Below are 16,467 nucleotides of genomic sequence, written 5' to 3' on the forward strand. Positions count from 1 at the left end.
AGGACGGAGAGGGGGCTGTGGGATGGAGACAGGGACATGGGATGGAGGTGGTCCATGGGGTGGAGATGGGGAGATGGGATGGAGATGGTCTATGGGGTGGAGATGGGGACGTGGGCTGGAGATGGGGAGATGGGATGGAGATGGTCTATGGGGTGGAGATGGGGACGTGGGCTGGAGATGGGGAGATGGGATGGAGATGGTCTATGGGGTGGAGATGGGGAGATGGGATGGAGGTGGTCTATGGGATGTAGATGGGGAGATGGGATGGAGATGGGGAGATGGGATGGAGATGGTCCATGGGATGGAGACGGGGACGTGGGGTGGAGATGGGGACATGGGATGGGGAGGGTCCATGGGATGGAGATGACCATGGGCTGGAGAAGGGGTGCTGGCAGGGGACGGTGCCATCTCAGCTGGGGCTGAGCGTGACACCCGGGGAGGAGCGGGGTTGCCGATTCCCGATTCCCCGATTTCCCCGGCTGTCCCCGGCTTTGGGGCAGCCCCGTGCCCTGGCTGGCAGTGGGTGGCAGCGCCGGTGCTGCCGCCGGGTCTCCCGAGCAGGTGGGGCTCCTGCCGTGCCACCCTCGGGGACACCCACGCCGCCGGCACCCTGAGAACCTCCGACGTCTCTCCCAGGCGCCAAACGGAGCCCGGAGGGACCGACACCGCCCGGCCCCGGAGCCACGGCCTCGTCCTGCTGCCGGCACCATGGATACGGCTACAGGCGCGGAAATTCGGGCCACCACCGATGCCACCAATGCCACTGATGCCACAGATGTCACTGATGCCACCGATGCCACCGAGGATGTCACCGCTGGCCAGCAGCATCCATACGGCGCTGAAGGACCGTTCCAGGCAGCTCCCGCGGTTCCACCCGGGCGCGGCGTTTGCCCGTCGGAGAGTTGGCCCTGCCCGTCCCTGTCCCCACCCGGGGACACTGCCCGTCCCCGCCGCGGGCAGGGACCACGCGGTGCAGGCAGGGCCGGCTCCTGCCCGCGGTCCGGCCGCGCTGGCTCCTCCGGCCGTGCCACGGCCACGTCGGGCTGGGTCACGTGTGTCCCCATCGCTCCGTGACCTGTCCCTGTAGGGCTGTGCCATGTCCCCGTCACTGTGTCCCGTGTCCCGTTGCTCTGTGCCAGGTCCCCATCGTCCCTTCCCGTGTCCCCATCGCTGTGTCCCATGTCCCCATCACTGTGTCCCATGTCCCCATCACCGTGTCCTGTGTCCCATCACTCCATTCCATGTCCCCATCACTCTGTCCCACGTCCCCATCGTGTCCCATGTCCCCATCACTCTGTCCCACATCCCCATCACTGTGTCCTATGTCCCATCACTCCATTCCATGTCCACATCACTGTGTCCCATGTCCCTATCACTGTGTCCCATGTCTCTATCACTGTGTCCCACGTCCCCGTCACTCCGTGCCACATCCCCATCACCCTGTGCCGTGCCCACGTTGCTCTTTCCTGTGTCCCATCACTGTGTCCCACATCCCATTCCTCTGTGCCATGTCCCTATCACTGTGTCCCACATCCCCATCACTGTGTCCCACGTCCCCATCACTCTGTGCCATGTCCCCATTGCTCTGTGACACATCCCCATTGCTCTGTCCCACGTCCCCGTCGCTCTCTCCCATGTCCCCATCACTGCGTCCCACGTCCCCATCATTGTGTGCCGTGTTCCTATCACTATGTCCCATGTCCCCATCACTGCGTCCCATGTCCCCATCACTCTGTGCCACGTCCCCATCACTGTGTCCCATGTCCCCATCACTCTGTGTGACATCCCCATCACTCTGTGTGACATCCCCATCACCTGTGCCAGGTCCCCTCGGTCTGACCTGTGTCCCCATGGTTTGCGGGGCTCCGGCAGTACCAACGTCACCTGAGGACCCAGGTGTCCCAGCTCTGGGCACAAGGGACACCAAGGGACCGGAGTCCCATCACCCACCTCCCATGGGTACACACACGGGGCTCACGCGGGGGGGGGGGGGGGTGACATGTGACAGCGTGCCCCGCGCTGGTGACACAAGTGACACCGGCCACTGCCACCCCCAGCGCAGGGGACAGCCTGAGGCTGGCGGGGACCTGGGGGTGCGGGGACCGTGTCCCACTGCCGGCCCCGTCCCCGGGGTCCCTGCGCAGCATCGGGCACCCCACACCCTGGCGGGGGGGGGGCCACGTCCCCATCGTCCCTCCTTGTCACCTCCTGCTGCCGCGGGTGTCACCGTCCCTGTCCCTCTCGGGTCTTTTTGCGGTCTGGGCTTGCTGTTCCTCCCGCCAGCCGTCAGGAAGCCCTTACCCCAAAAAGTATCCGCAAGGGACCCTGGCAGCGGGGACCCGCCACCCAGGTAAGTGGGGGCGGGGGGACAAGGGGGGGGGGGTCTGCGGGGCCACCAGGGGCGGGGGGGGACCCCCAGAGAGCCCAGCCCTGGGGGCAGGCTGGGGACAGAGGGGACAGCGGGCACGGAGGAGGTGCAGAAACTGGGGGCGGGGGGGGGGGGGGGGGGTCGTGCACAAAGCCACCCCGCTCCCCTGCGTGGCTGGGACCCCCCCCGTCATTGTCACCGGGGGGGTGACACCGGGGCTGCGTGGGGGACACCGAGGTGGTGCCATGGGGTGAGGGGCTGCTTCCCTCCCCTTGGCTGGGGAAGGGGGTCCCCTTCCCAGAGCGGGGGGGGGACGACACACACTTGGGGGGGGTCACAGCACCCTTGGGGCACCCCCCCCACAGTGGCCGCACGTCACCCTGGGGTGACAGCACTCCTCTGGATGGGGACAACCAGCTGGGACCTACTGGGGAGGGGGGGGGGGTCCTTCCTCCTGTCCCCTTTCCGGAGGGGACCCCAGCACCACGTGGCGCTGGCAGGATGGGGGGGGTGCCCCGGCCATGAGCCCCCCGGGGACCTGCCACCTCCGGCGACTCGCTGCCACCGGGGAGGGACGGTGGCCACCCCACCGTGTGGCATGGCCACCTCCCGGGGCGCTTTGGCCTCCCCGTGTGCGCTCGGGGGGGTGCACAGGGAGATCCGTGACACCCCCCCACCCGCCTCCATGGGTGCACACACCCCCCCACCTTGTACCTCCTGCCTGGCCAACCTGGTGGCCACCTACGCTGGAGTCACCCCCCTCCCTGCCAGGGGACAAGGACAAAGCCACTGCTGTCACCTCTCCGGACTCCTGTCAGCTCCCCCGCAGCATCCCCCCCCTCGTCCCCTTGTCACCTCCTGCCATTCCCAGCCGTGTCCCCAAGCGGAGCCGGCTCGTCCCCCATGTCCCGCCGCCGTCACCTACCAAATTACAGCTTAATTCCCAAATTGCGGCGGGGCGGCACTGCTGCGTGCTGGGGGGATGTCACCGGCATCGATCGTCCTGTCCCCTGCCCAGGGATGGCGCTCGCCCCGGTGTCACCCTCTAATTGCGATTATTAATTGCCCGGATCCGTGGCCGGGCTCCCAGTGAGCACAGCACCCAAGTTCCCAGTGCTCCCAGTTCGGGTGCCCATCGCGTCCCCGGTTACCAGGGCTGGCTGGTGTGTCACTGGGCTGGTGGCACAGGGCGGCAGAGGGGACACTTGTCCCCCATGGCAAAGGCCAGCTCCGGGGCTGGGACACCACCCCCGAGCAGAGTAAAGACCCCACAGCCCCGTCCCCCCCGCGGTGGCACCCAATGACTGGGGTGGGTGGCCCAGATGGGGACACAGTGGGGACTGGGGACATGAGCGGGGGCGATGCTGGCTGATGGGGGACAGGGTTTGGGGACACGAGCGATGCTGGCTGGGGCAGACAGGGCTTGGGGACACGCGCAATGGTGGCTGGGGGAGAATAGGGCTTGGGGACAGGGCTTGGGGACATGGGCAGTGGTGGCTGGGGCAGACAGGGCTTGGGGACAGGGCTTGGGGACATGGGCAGGACAGGGCTTGGGGACATGGGTGGTGGTGGCTGGGGGGGACAGGGGTTGAGGACAGGGCTTGGGGACACGAGCGATGCTGGCTGGGGGAGAATAGGGCTTGGGGACAGGGCTTGGGGACATGGGCAATGGTGGCTGGGGGGGACAGGGCTTGGGGACATGAAAGGTGCTGGCTGAGGGTGACAGGGCTTGGGGACAGGGCTTGGGGACATGAGAGGTGCTGGCTGAGGGGGACAGGGCTTGGGGACAGGGCTTGGGGACATGGGCAATGGTGGCTGGGGGGGACAGGGCTTGGGGACGTGAAAGGTGCTGGTTGAGGATGACAGGACTTGGGGACAGAAATTGGGGACATGGGAGGTGGTGGCTGAGGGTGACAGGGCTTGGGGACACACGCAATGGTGGCTGGGGGGGACAGGGCTTGGGGACAGGGCTTGGGGACACGAGCGGGAGAGGTGCCAGCAGGGGAGGGGGCAGGGACTCGGGGACGTGAGCGATGCGGGCTGGGGGGGGGTGAGGGTGACCGAGGGCACGGTGACGGCGGCCGGGCGGCCGTGCTGGCTGGGGGGTCCCCGCTCGGCGTCGGCGGGGGACGGTGGCCCTGCCAGCGGCTGCCCGGCAGCCGGTGACGCCGCGGCCCTTTCCTGGAAGGGCTGTGTCAATGTTTGCCCAGCCCGGCCCGCGGGGACAACCCGGCACGGTGACAGCCCCGCCGCGGGGACACGAGCCCGGGGAACCTCCCTGACACCCGGCTGGCCACCCCGACCCCCCTCCTGGCCACCCCGGGGGGGGCCACAGGCTCAGTTGGGGGGTGCTGTGGCACACCCTGCGCTCCGTTGACGCACGTCGGTGACATCGGCCACCCTCTGCCCACAGTCGCGTCCCCCGGGGTCCTGGTCGTGTCACCCGCCGGTGGCTGATGCTGCGGGGATGCTCCTCCCCACCCCCCAAAAAAGCCCCGCTCCCCCCGTGCCACCACGGCTGTGTCCCCTCCTGTGTCCCCACCAAGCCCCTGCCGGTCTGGGGGCTCCAGCATCCCTGGGGACACCTGGGGACAGAAGCCAGCCCCCCAGCACCCCCCCAGGGTCCCCTTCTTAGGGGACCCCCCCCCGACTCTGTCCCTGGCTGACCCTCGGGTGGGACCCAGTGGGTCTGGGGCCTCCAGCGTCCCCGGGGACACCTGAGGACACCTGGGGACACCAGGGGACAGCAGCCAGCCCCCAGCCCGCTGCACCCAGCACCCCCCAGGGTGCAGAGAGACCCTTAGGGTACCCCCACGACTGTGTCCCCCCCTGACCCCCAGATGGGACCCAGCCTGTCAGGGGGCTCCAGCATCCCTGGGGACACCTGGGGACATCTGGGGACACAAACCAGCCTCCAGCACCCTCCCAGGGCACAGAGGGACCCCCAGGGGACCCCCCCATGACCCCTAATCCCCCTGGGTGGGCTCTGTCCCTTGTCACCATCCCTGGCTTCGCGACAGGGAACGGCACCCTGTCCCCGTGTCCCCGTCCGTGTCCCCGCGTCCCCCTGCCCGCGGGGACCCCGTGGCCAGGCCGGTGTCAGGCGGGGTGACGGCGGCATTCCCGACCGCAGGAATGTGGGTGCTAATCCGGGCTGGCCACGGGCTCCCGTGGGGCCGCTGGCCTTCCCGCCGCCTCGGAAACTCCATGAATCAGCCGGGACTTCTCCGCACCAAAAATAACCGGGAATGGGGGGGGTGGGGGGGGGACGGGACGGGGGGGACACGGGGACACAGCGGGGGCACCCGGAGCATCCCCAGGGATGGGGTTTGCTGGCTCCCGGCATGCTCCCCCCCCGGGTCCCCAGAGTCCCTGCCCTGGGATGAATCCGGCCCCGGTCCTGGTCCGGGGGGGGACCAGGCTCTGGGGGACCCCCCTTGCTGAGGGGGGGCTGGGGTGCGTGGAGGGAGTGGCCCCAGGGCCCCCCCCGCTTCATCCCCCATCCTGGTCCCCATTCCCACCCCATGGATAGCCCCCCCACCTCCATCCCTGTCCTCGACCCACCCCACCCCCGTTCCCTGGCGATTCCCACACTATCCCAGTCGCTGTCCTTGCCCCCACACGATCCCGACTTCCACTCCATCCCATCCCCATCCCATCCCGTCCCATTCCCATCCGAACCTCATCCCATCCCATCCCCATCCCCATCCCATCCCATCCCCACCCCATCCCATCCCATCCCATCCCATCCCCATCCCAACACCATCTCATCCCATCTCCATCCCCATCAAATCCCATCCCAATCCCATCCCCATCCCATCCAATCCTCATCCTATCTCATCCCATCCCCGTCCTCATCCCCTTCTCATCCCTTCCCATCTCATCCCCATCCCAACACCGTCTCATCCCATCCCAATCCCATCACCGTCACATTTCTATCCCTTCCCATGCCAGTCTCCATCACCATTGCATCCGATCACCATCCCATCCCCTCCCCACACCATCGCACGTTCCATGCCCATCCCAGCTGATCCCAGCCAATCCAATCCTCACCCCATCCCATTCCATCCACTATCCTGTCCCCATCCCAGCCGATCCCAGCACAGCACATCCAATCCCCATCCCATCCAATCCCTTCCCATTCCATCCCATCCAACCCATCCCCTTCCCATCTCATTCCATCCCCATCCCCAACCAATCCCATTCCCATCCCCATCCCATCACATCCCTTCCTACCCGTTCCATTCCATCTCCATTCCCATGCCCATTCCTTCCCACCCCCATCCTCAACCAATTCCATTCCCATCCCATCTCCTTCCTATCCTATCCACATCCTCATCCCATCCTCATCCCCATCCCCATCCCCATCCCATCCCATCCCATCCCATCCCATCTCTTCCTACCCATCCCCATCCCATCCCCAACCAATCTCATCCCCATCCCTGTCCTCATCCCATCCCATCCTATGCCCATCCCCTTCCCATCCCATCCCATCCCCATCCCCTTCCCATCCCATCCCATGCCATCCCATCCCACCCCATCCCATCTTGTCTCATCCTCTCCCCATCCCCATCCTCGTCCCCAACCAATCCCATTCCCATCCCCATCCCATCCCATCCCATCCCTTCCTACCCATCCCCATCCCCTCCCCAACCAATCTCATCCCCATCCCTGTCCTCATCCCATCCCATCCTATGCCCATCCCCTTCCCATCCCATCCCCATCCCCTTCCCATCCCATCCCATGCCATCCCATCCCACCTTGTCTCATCCTATCCCCATCCCCATCCTCATCCCCAACCAATCCCATTCCCATCCCCATCCCATCCCATCCTCGTGCCATCCCATCCCTTCTTACCCATCCCATCCCATCCCATCCCATCCCATCCCATCCCATCCCATCCCATCCCATCCCATCTCTTCCTACCCATTCCATCCCATCCCCATCCCCATCCCTGTCCTCATCCCATCCCATCCCCATCCTCTTCCCATCCCATCCCCATCCCATTCCATCCCGTTCCCGTCTCCTCCTGCCGTGTCCTGCCCGGGCATGGCTGGCACCGCCTGGGGGTGGCCGTGACTCACGGGTGGTGGCCGGGGCAGGCCCGGCCGGTGGCTGGGTGCCCGCTGTGGTCACACCCAGGGGACCGTCCCCTCCCGCTGCCGATGACTCCAGCCCCGCGGGCGTTTTCCGAGGCCGGGCCGGCTGCGGAGCAGGATGGGACCCGCCATGAGCCGCCACGGCCCACGCAGTGCCATTCCTGTCCCCCGCCCTCTCGGGGACAACCGCGGCCCACGGTGGCATCTGCCGTGGGGACACCTGGCCCTGGGGAGCACCGTCGCGGGGTCCCCAAGGCACCGGGGACATGGGGTGTCCAACGCTGGGGTGGCTGCCCCCCGGGAGGGGACACTCGTGGCACCGTGGGACCCCTGTGTCCGGCCTGTCCCCATCGTGGTGACAGACGGACACCCCCTGGGGGGCTCAGGGGGGTGGCACTGCCCGCTGCCACCAGCCCAGCGCCTCTGGGGACATTTAGGGACACAGGCGTGGCTCCAGATGTGCGTTGTGTGTACCCAGATGTGTGCGCGTGTGCCCAGATGTGCCACTGTCCTGATGTGTGTGTCCGTCCAGGTGTACTTACGTCCAGATGTGCGTCCCCAGGTGTGTGTCCCCACTCGGGTATGTCTCTGTCCAGATGTGACGGTCCAGATGTGCTTATGTCCAGATGTGCACCACCAGGTGTGTGTGTCTCCCCAGATGTGCGTCCCCAGGTGTGTGTGCCCATTCAGGTATGTCTCCGTCCAGTTGTGACTGTCCAGATGTGCTCCTGTCCAGATGTGCATCCCCAGGTGTGTGCACAACCAGGTACGCCTACATCCAGCTGTGCGTGTGCCCAGATGTGCATCCTTGGGTGTGAGTGTGCATCCAGATGTGCCCGTGCCCAGGTGCCTGTGCCCAGGTGCGCCGATAGCCAGATGTGCACGTGCCCAGATGTGCCCGTGTCCAGGGGTGCGTCCCCAGGTGTGTTACTGAGCACCCGGGTGTGTCTCAGTCCACGTGTGTGTCCAGAGTCACCTCTGTCCAGATGTGCGTCCCCGAGGTTGGGGGCATGTGTGTCTGCCCGGCTGTGTCTCAGTCCAGATGTGTGTCCCCAGCTGTGTGTCCCCAGATGTGCCTCTATCCAGTTGTGCGTGTCCCGCTGTGCCTACACCCAGATGTGCGTCCCCAGGGGTGTGTGTCCCCGGCTGTGCCTGTGCCCACATGTGTGCGGTCCCAGTTGTGTGTGTCCAGATGTGCATGTGCCCAGCTGTGCATGCCCAGATGTGCATAGGGCCAGAGCCGCGCGTGTCCAGACGTGTGTGCAGGGGGGTATCCAGATGTGTGTGCCCCCAGATGTGTGTGCCCAGGTGTGGGGGGGCACCCAGATGTGATTGTGTCCCCAGATGTGTGTGCCCAGATGTGCATAGGGCAGGACCTGCGTGTGCCCAGATGTGCGTCTGCCCAGGTCTGTGTGCGCCCAGATGTGGGGGGGGGACGCCCAGATGTTTGTGTAGGGGGGGCATCCAGATGTGTGTATGACCCCAGATGTGCGTGCCCGGGTGTTGTGGGGGTGTCCAGATGTGTGTGTAGGGGGGCATCCAGATGTGGGTTCTCCCAGATGTGTGTGCGGAGGTGGGGGGGGGGGGGGGCACGCAGATGTACGTGTAGGGGGGCATCCAGATGTGGATGCTCCCAGATGTGTGCGCCCAGGGGTGGGGGTGGGGGGTGGGGGGGGGGCATAGAGATATGTGTGTGTGTCCAGGTGTGGGGGGACACCCAGATGTGGGGGGGATCCAGATGTGGGTGCCCCCAGATGTGTGTGCCCAGATGTGTGGGGAGGCACCCAGATGTGGGGGGGGACACACTCAGATGGGGGGGGGGGGGGCATCCAGATGTGGGTGCCCCCAGATGTGTGTGTCCAGATGGGGGGGGGACACCCAGATGGGAGGGGGACACCCAGATGGGAGGGGGGGACACACACCCAGATGTGTGTGTAGGGGGGGCATCCCAGATGTGCGTCCCCCCAGATTTATGTGCCCAGATGTGTGTGGGGGGACACCCAGGGGGGTGTGTGTGTGGCATGCAGATGTGTGTGCCCGGGGTGGGGGTGGGGGGTGCCAGTGCCACCTCCCTGGGGGTGACCCCAAGCTTCTCCCCACCCCCCCCACCCCCCCCCCCACGGTGTGCCCCCCCCCCCCCCGCCCCCCCCGGGTGCAGCACCCAGCCCCGCGTGTGCGTGTGCGTGTGTGCGCGGCCGCACGCAGGCTGCCCACGTGTGCACATGCGTGTGCGTGTCGCTGCCTGCAGCCGCTGCCCGGGCACCCCCGCACCTCGGGGGGGGCCACCCCGCAAAACCCTGGTGGGGGGGGGAGAGGGGTATCCCCAGCCTCTCTGCCCCCCTCCCCTCCCCTCCGCCCCCCCCCTCCCCAGCTTGGGTTGAACAAGGGGCGTTTCAGGAGGGACCCGGGGGGGCGGGGGGGGGGGGGGGGGCACCCCCCGCTCCGTGTGTGTCCCCGTGTGTGTGTGTGCGTGTGCGCACGGCGCTGGCGGGGGACGATGTGTCACCCCCCCCACCCCCACCCCCCCCCCCCCCCCAACATGGGCGGGTGCACGTATGCACCCAGGGGAATGATGCTTCGTGGGGCAGGCTGTGGGGCAGGCCGTGGGGCAGGCCGTGGGCCCAGACGTGGGGCAGGCTGTGGGGCGGGCTCTCTGAGCAGCTGTGGGGCAGGCCGTGGGGCAGGCCATGGGGCAGGCTGTGGGGCAGGCCGTGGGGCAGGCTGTGCGGCCAGCCGTGGGGCAGGCTGTGGGGCAGGCCCCCTCTGCACAGCCGTGTTGCCGTGTGTGCCCGGGGCTGTGCCCCCCCGTGTGCCCGGGGCTGTGCCCCCCCCACCCCCCCCCCCAGCAGCTCGTCCCCGGTGTCCCCTCGGGACCCCCTGGCCCTGGGACCCCCCCGAGCTCCGTCTGTCCCCAGGGCCCTGCTCCGTGCTCAGTGTCCCCTGTGTCCCCCCCTGTGCTCACTGTGTCCCGGGGGGGGGGGTCCCTGCTTGGGGCATCCCCAGGGATGCGGGTGGCAGGAGCCAGGTCAGATGGACAGAGGGACAGGGGACAGAAGGACAGGGGGACACTGGGATGGGGGGACAGAGGGACAGGGGACAGAGCGACATAGGGGCAGAGGGACAGGGGGGACAAGGGGACATAGAGGCAGAGAGACAGCAGGGCAGAGGGACAGAGGGACAGAAGGACAGGGAAACAGGGGGACAGATGGATGGAGGGACAGGGGGACATGGGGACAGGGGCATAGGGGGACAGGAGGACAGAGGGATGGAGGGACAGGGGGACAGGAGGACAGCGGGACATCAGGACATTGGGACAGCAGGACAGGGGGACATTGGGACAGCAGGACAGGGGGACATGGGGATGTCGGGATATGGGGACAGCAGGACGGGGGGACAGAGGGACATAGGGGCAGAGGGACAGGGGGACATGGGCACATGGGGATAGGGAGACATGGGGACATGGGGACAGGGGGACAGGGGGACAGAGGGACACAGGGGCAGAGGGACAGGGGAACCGGGGGACATGGGAACAGGGGGACGTGGGGACATGGGGATAGGGGGACATGGGGACATGGGGACAGGGGGACATGGGGACATGGGGACAGTGGGACAGGGGCACATGGAGACATGGGGATAGGGGGACATGGGGACAGGGGGACAGGGGGACATGGAGACATGGGGATAGGGGGACATGGGGACATGGGGACAGGGGGACATGGAGACATGGGGATAGGGGGACATGGGGACAGGGGGACAGGGGGACATGGAGACATGGGGATAGGGGGACATGGGGACAGGGGGACAGGGGGACATGGGGACAGTGGGACAGGGGGACATGGAGACATGGGGATAGGGGGACATGGGGACAGTGGGACATGGGGACATGGAGACATGGGGATAGGTGGACATGGGGACAGTGGGACATGGAGACATGGGGACATGGGGACATGGGGACAGTGGGACAGGGGGACAGGGAGACATGGGGACATCGGGACAGCAGGATGGGGGGACAGAGCGACATAGGGGCAGAGGGACAAGGGGACAGGGGGACAGTGGGAGATGGGGACAGGGGACACGGGGACACGGGAGCGGGGCCAGCGGCGGCCGGGGGGGGGCGGGCGGGGAGCGGCGGGCGGGGGCGGGCGCGCCGTTGTGCAACGGCCCCTCCGCTATAAGGGGGGATGGAGCCACCGGGACGGGACGCGGCGACACCGCACCCACCGGCGGCCAGGTGAGAGGGACACCCCCCCCCCGCACCGGGACACCCCCCCCCGCGCCGGGACACCCCCGCCCCAGGGACCCCCATTGTCCTGGGACACCCCCGCACCGGGACACCCCCGCCGGGGGACACCCCCGCCCCAGGGACCCCCATTGTCCTGGGACACCCCCGCACCGGGACACCCCCGCCGGGGGACACCCCCGCCCCAGGGACCCCCATTGTCCTGGGACACCCCCCCCCCCCTCCATGGGACACCCCTGTCCTGAGACACCCCTGCCCCAGGGACCTCCATTATCCTGGGACACCCCCGCACCGGGACCCCCCCTCCCCAGGGACACCCCCACACCGGGACCCCCATTTTCATGGGACACCCCTTTCCTAGGACACCCCTTCTCCTAGGACACCCCCATCCGGGAACACCCCCGCCATGGGACACCCCTTCCCCAGGGACACCCTCCCCGAGGACCGCCCCCCCCCCATTCTCCTGGGACACCCCCTCTCCCGGGACACCCCCTCCCCAGGGACACCCCCTCTCCGGGGACACCCCTTCCCAGGGACACCCCCAACCCAGGACACCCCCATCCCGGGACACCCCCTTCCTAGGACACCCCCTCTCCTGGGACACCCCCGTACCGGGACCCCCATTTTCATGGGACACCCCCATCCTGGGACCCCCATTCTCCTGGGACACCCCCATCATGGGACACCCCCGTCACGGGACACCCCCGTCCTGGGACACCCCCCCACGGGACCCCCCTTCTCCCGGGACACCCCCACCGTGGGGACACCCTTTCTTTGGGAATGTCCTATCTCAGGGACACCCCCACCAGGGACACCCCCCCCTTCCCCAGGGACACCCTCCCCCAGGGACCCCCACTCTCCTGGGACACCCCCACCAGGAGACACCCCCATCCCGGGGACACCCCCACCAGGGGACACCCCCGCCATGGGACACCTCCATCCCGGGGACACCCTCACCCCAGGGACACTCCGGGGGTGGTGACACCGGGGGGGGGGAGGAGGGTGTCCTGGCGGAGGTCCCCATGTCCCCCCCCTCCCTGTCACCGTCTCTCTCTTTCCAGGCTCAGGAGCGGGTGCGAGTCTCCGGTGAGTACCAGTGTCCCCATGTCACCCCCCCGTCCCTGTCCCCGTGTCCCTCCTGCCCCCGTGCTCCCCCCCATCCCCGTGTCCCCCCCGTCCCCATCCCCAGGCAGCGGGTGACAGGGACAAGTGCCACCCCGGAGTCCCTCCGCTGCCCGCGCCCCGTCCTGCCCACCCGTGTGTCCGTGTCCCCCCCCACCCGCCCCAGTCAGGGCAGCGTCCCCACGGCCACGTTGTCACCAAGGTTGGGGTGACAGCCCGGCGTGGCCACAGCCCCGGTGACAGCGGGGTGACGCTTGTGAAAGGTCACGTCCGGGAAGGTGACAGGGCACGGCCGCGCTGGCACGTGCCGGTGGGGACACGGTGGCACGGTGACAAGGACCCGGCTCTGGATGTCCCCGAGCATGTCACCCCCTGCCACCGCCGCCACTTCCCACCTACCCCCAGGCATGTCACTGCCATCGCCGTGCCACCAATGCCACCTCCCCCGTGTCCCTGGGCATGTCACCGCCATCCCTGTGCCACTGCCACCGCTTCCCCCTGTGTCCCCAAGCATGTCACTGCCATCCGTGTGCCACTGCCACCTCTTCCCCCGTGTCCCTGGGCATGTCACTGCCATCCCCCTGCCACCGCCACCTCTTCCCCCGTGTCCCTGGGCATGTCACTGCCATCCCCCTGCCACTGCCACCTCTTCCCCCGTGTCCCTGGGCATGCCACTGCCATCCCTGTGCCACTGCCACCGCTTCCCCTGTGTCCCTGGGCATGTCACTGCCATCCCCCTGCCACCGATGCGCTTCCCCCTGTGTCCCTGGGCATGTCACTGCCATCCCCGTGCCACCACCCCTGTTTCCCCCCGTGTCCCTGGGCATGTCACCACACCCTGCTCACATCTCGGGGCGGTGGGGGGCGTCACATGCCTTGGGGACCCCCATCTTAGCAGGGAGTCCCCTCCCTGTGACACCCCACCGCGGGAGGACACTGGGAGGGGGATGGCACTTGTCCCCAACGAGGGGGTCAGAGCATCCTGCCCGTCCCCTCTGGGTCTGGGGGGGGGTATTTTTTGGGGGGGGGGCGGGTGCCCTGACCCGCCCCCCCCCGCCCTTCGCAGACCCCTGAGGATGAGGTGGCCCGGCGTGTCCCTCTGGGGTGTCCTGTGGCTGTGGGTGCCGCTGGCCACCGGCCGCCCCGCGCGGCTGGAGAAGGTGCGGGGGGACACCCGCACCCTCACCCGCACCCTCAGCGCCCGCATCCAGCAGCTGCAGGCGAGCCCCGCCACTGGGGGGTCGGGGGGGGGGGGGGTCGGGGAGGAGGGGGTCGAGGGGGGGTGTCACCCCCCTCCCCCCCAGGGACACCCACCCACCCAGGGTGCAGCGGTTTCCCCTGTCACCCAAGGGAGGGGGTTTGGGGAGGGGGGGTCCTGTGCCCAAGGGTGGCCCCGGGGTGGGGGGGGGCACAGAGTATGGGGTGGGGGGGGGTCTGCGGTGCAGATTGGGGGTGCCCGTCCCCCCGCCCCAGGGAGGGACACCGGGCAGGGGTTGTCCCCTACATGGAGGGGGAAGGGGGTGGGGGTGGGGGCTCTGTGCCCCAGATCTGGGGGGTTTCCTGGTGGGGGGGGACAAGGGGGGGACCCAGGGAGGGTTATCCATGGCTGGGGGGGGCTCTGTGCTCCAGGGGATGCCCAGGGCTGGGTGGGGGACCCTGTGTCCCAGGGCGGGGGGGGTCACCCATGGCTTGATGCGGGGGGGGGGGGGGGGGTGTCTCTGTGCCCCACATTTGGGGGTTTCCCGGGGGGGGGTGTCCCCAGGGAGGGTCACCCATGGCTTGATGGGGTGGGGGGGGTGTCTCTGTGCCCCAGCTGGGGGGGGGGTCCCCGGGGGGGGATACTGGGTGGGGGACCCTATGTCCCAGAGACGGGGGTCCCAGGGAAGGTCACCCATGGCTGGGGGGGGGGGGCTCTGTGCCCCAGATGGGGGGGTTCCCGGGGGGGATACTGGGGGGGGACGGGGATGCTGTGTCCCAGAGGGGGGGGTCCCCATGGAGGGAGCAGCAGGGGGGGTGCCATGCCCTAACGCCCCCCCCCCCCTTCTTTTGTCTCCCCCCCCCCCCGCCCCGCAGCTCTTCCCCCTGGGCCCGCAGATCAGCGGGCTGGAGGCCATCCCGGGGGGGGCGGCCCCGGAGGGGCTGGGGGCCATGGCCCAGCGCCTCCTCCTCTTCCAGCGCCTGCTGGGGGCGCTGGCCGCGGGCCACCCGCCTCTGGCCCAGGTCGCCAACGACACGGAGAACCTGCGCAGCCTGCTGGCCGCCATGGCCGCCCAGCTGGGCTGCGAGCCCCCCCGCGCCCCCCCCTCGCCGCCCCCCCTCGCCCTGCCCCCGCCCCTGGCCGAAGCCCCCCACACCGCCGCCGGCCTGGCCCTCGCCCGCCTCCGCCTCTGCCTCGACGGCATCGCCCGGCGCCTCGACGGGCACCCCGCCTGCTAGGGGACACCGGGGACGGCCGGGGACACCCAGGGACACCGCGGGGACACCTCAGGGGGCACCCCAAGGACGCCCCGGGACACCCAGCGACAACCAAGGGACACCCCGGCGACACCGCGGGAGACCCTGGGGACACCCGGCGACACCCAGGGGACACCCCGGGACTTCCCGGCGACATCCCGCGGACACCCCGGCACACCCAGGGACACGTCGGGACACCCAGGGGACAGCCGGGGACACCCCGGCGACACCCATGGGGCACCCGGCGACAACCAGGGGACACCCCGTCGACACCGCGGGAGACCCCGGGACATCCAGGGGCACCTCGGGACACCCGGGGACAGCCAGGGGACACTTCGGGACACCCAGGGATCCCCCGGCGTCACCTCGGGGCACCCGGGGATACTCAGGAACACCCAGGGGACACCCGGCGACAACCAGGGACACCCCGGCGACACCACAGGAGACCACGGGTCACCCAGGGACACCTGGGGGGCACCCAGAGGACACCCCGAGACACTCCAGGGACACGCCGGGGACACGCCAGGGACACCGAGGAACACCCCGAGACACCCCGGGACACACCGGGACACCCCGGCGACTCCCCGGGTACACCTCAGGGACACCCAGGGGACACCTCAGGGACACCCAGGGGACACCTCGGGGACAACCAGGGACACCCGGGGATACCCAGGGGACACCCCGGGACACTCAGGGACACACTGGTGACACCCCGGGTCACCCAGGGGACACTCAGGGGACACCCTGGGGGCACCTCGGGGACAACCAGGGGACACTCAGGTGACACCCGGCCTAGGGGGGGGTGACACACACGGGGTTGAGTGTCGTGTCCGTCCCCCCCCCCCCCCCCCCCGGCCCGGGGCCAGAGCGACACAGGGACAACTCCAGACCCCAAATTCCCCCTTTTTCTTCTATTATTATTATTATTATTATTATTATTATTATTATTATTATTATTATTATTATTATTATTATTATTATTATTATTATTAATTTTTGTTATTTTTATTGATATAGTGACGATATTGTTATTAGTTTTATTATTTTTATTGTTATTATTATTGCTGATATTATCACTATTCCTGTTATTATTCCTATTATTCCTATCATTCCTTTTATTATTATTTATTACCATTGTTATTGCTATTATTATTATTATTATTATTATTATTATTATGGGCTTG

General features: G+C 67.7%; 2 protein-coding genes across 2 annotated transcripts in view; one reads left to right on the plus strand and one right to left on the minus strand.

Moving 5' to 3' along the window:
* The window catches only part of LOC141738011 (filamin-C-like), a 236,211-nt gene that overhangs the window by 195,611 nt on the left and 24,133 nt on the right, over positions 1–16,467 (minus strand). The gene's annotated exons all lie outside the window — the stretch shown is intronic.
* LEP (leptin) lies at positions 13,906–15,265 on the plus strand. The gene is made up of 2 exons (XM_074572598.1): positions 13,906–14,049; positions 14,903–15,265. Exons 1-2 carry the CDS (start codon positions 13,906–13,908, stop codon positions 15,263–15,265), a joined length of 507 nt encoding a protein of 168 aa, XP_074428699.1.

Source organism: Larus michahellis, chromosome 1, assembly GCF_964199755.1.
Source record: "Larus michahellis chromosome 1, bLarMic1.1, whole genome shotgun sequence".
In the NCBI taxonomy this organism is placed as follows: domain Eukaryota; kingdom Metazoa; phylum Chordata; class Aves; order Charadriiformes; family Laridae; genus Larus; species Larus michahellis.

What these genes read in the sequence shown, in the direction of transcription:
- LEP (XM_074572598.1), top strand. Translation starts at nt 13,906, where the DNA reads ATGAGGTGGCCCGGCGTGTCCCTCTGGGGTGTCCTGTGGCTGTGGGTG. An exon ending in CCCGCATCCAGCAGCTGCAG is followed by an intron (nt 14,050 to 14,902) that starts GCGAGCCCCGCC and finishes CCCGCCCCGCAG; the next exon opens with CTCTTCCCCCTGGGCCCGCA.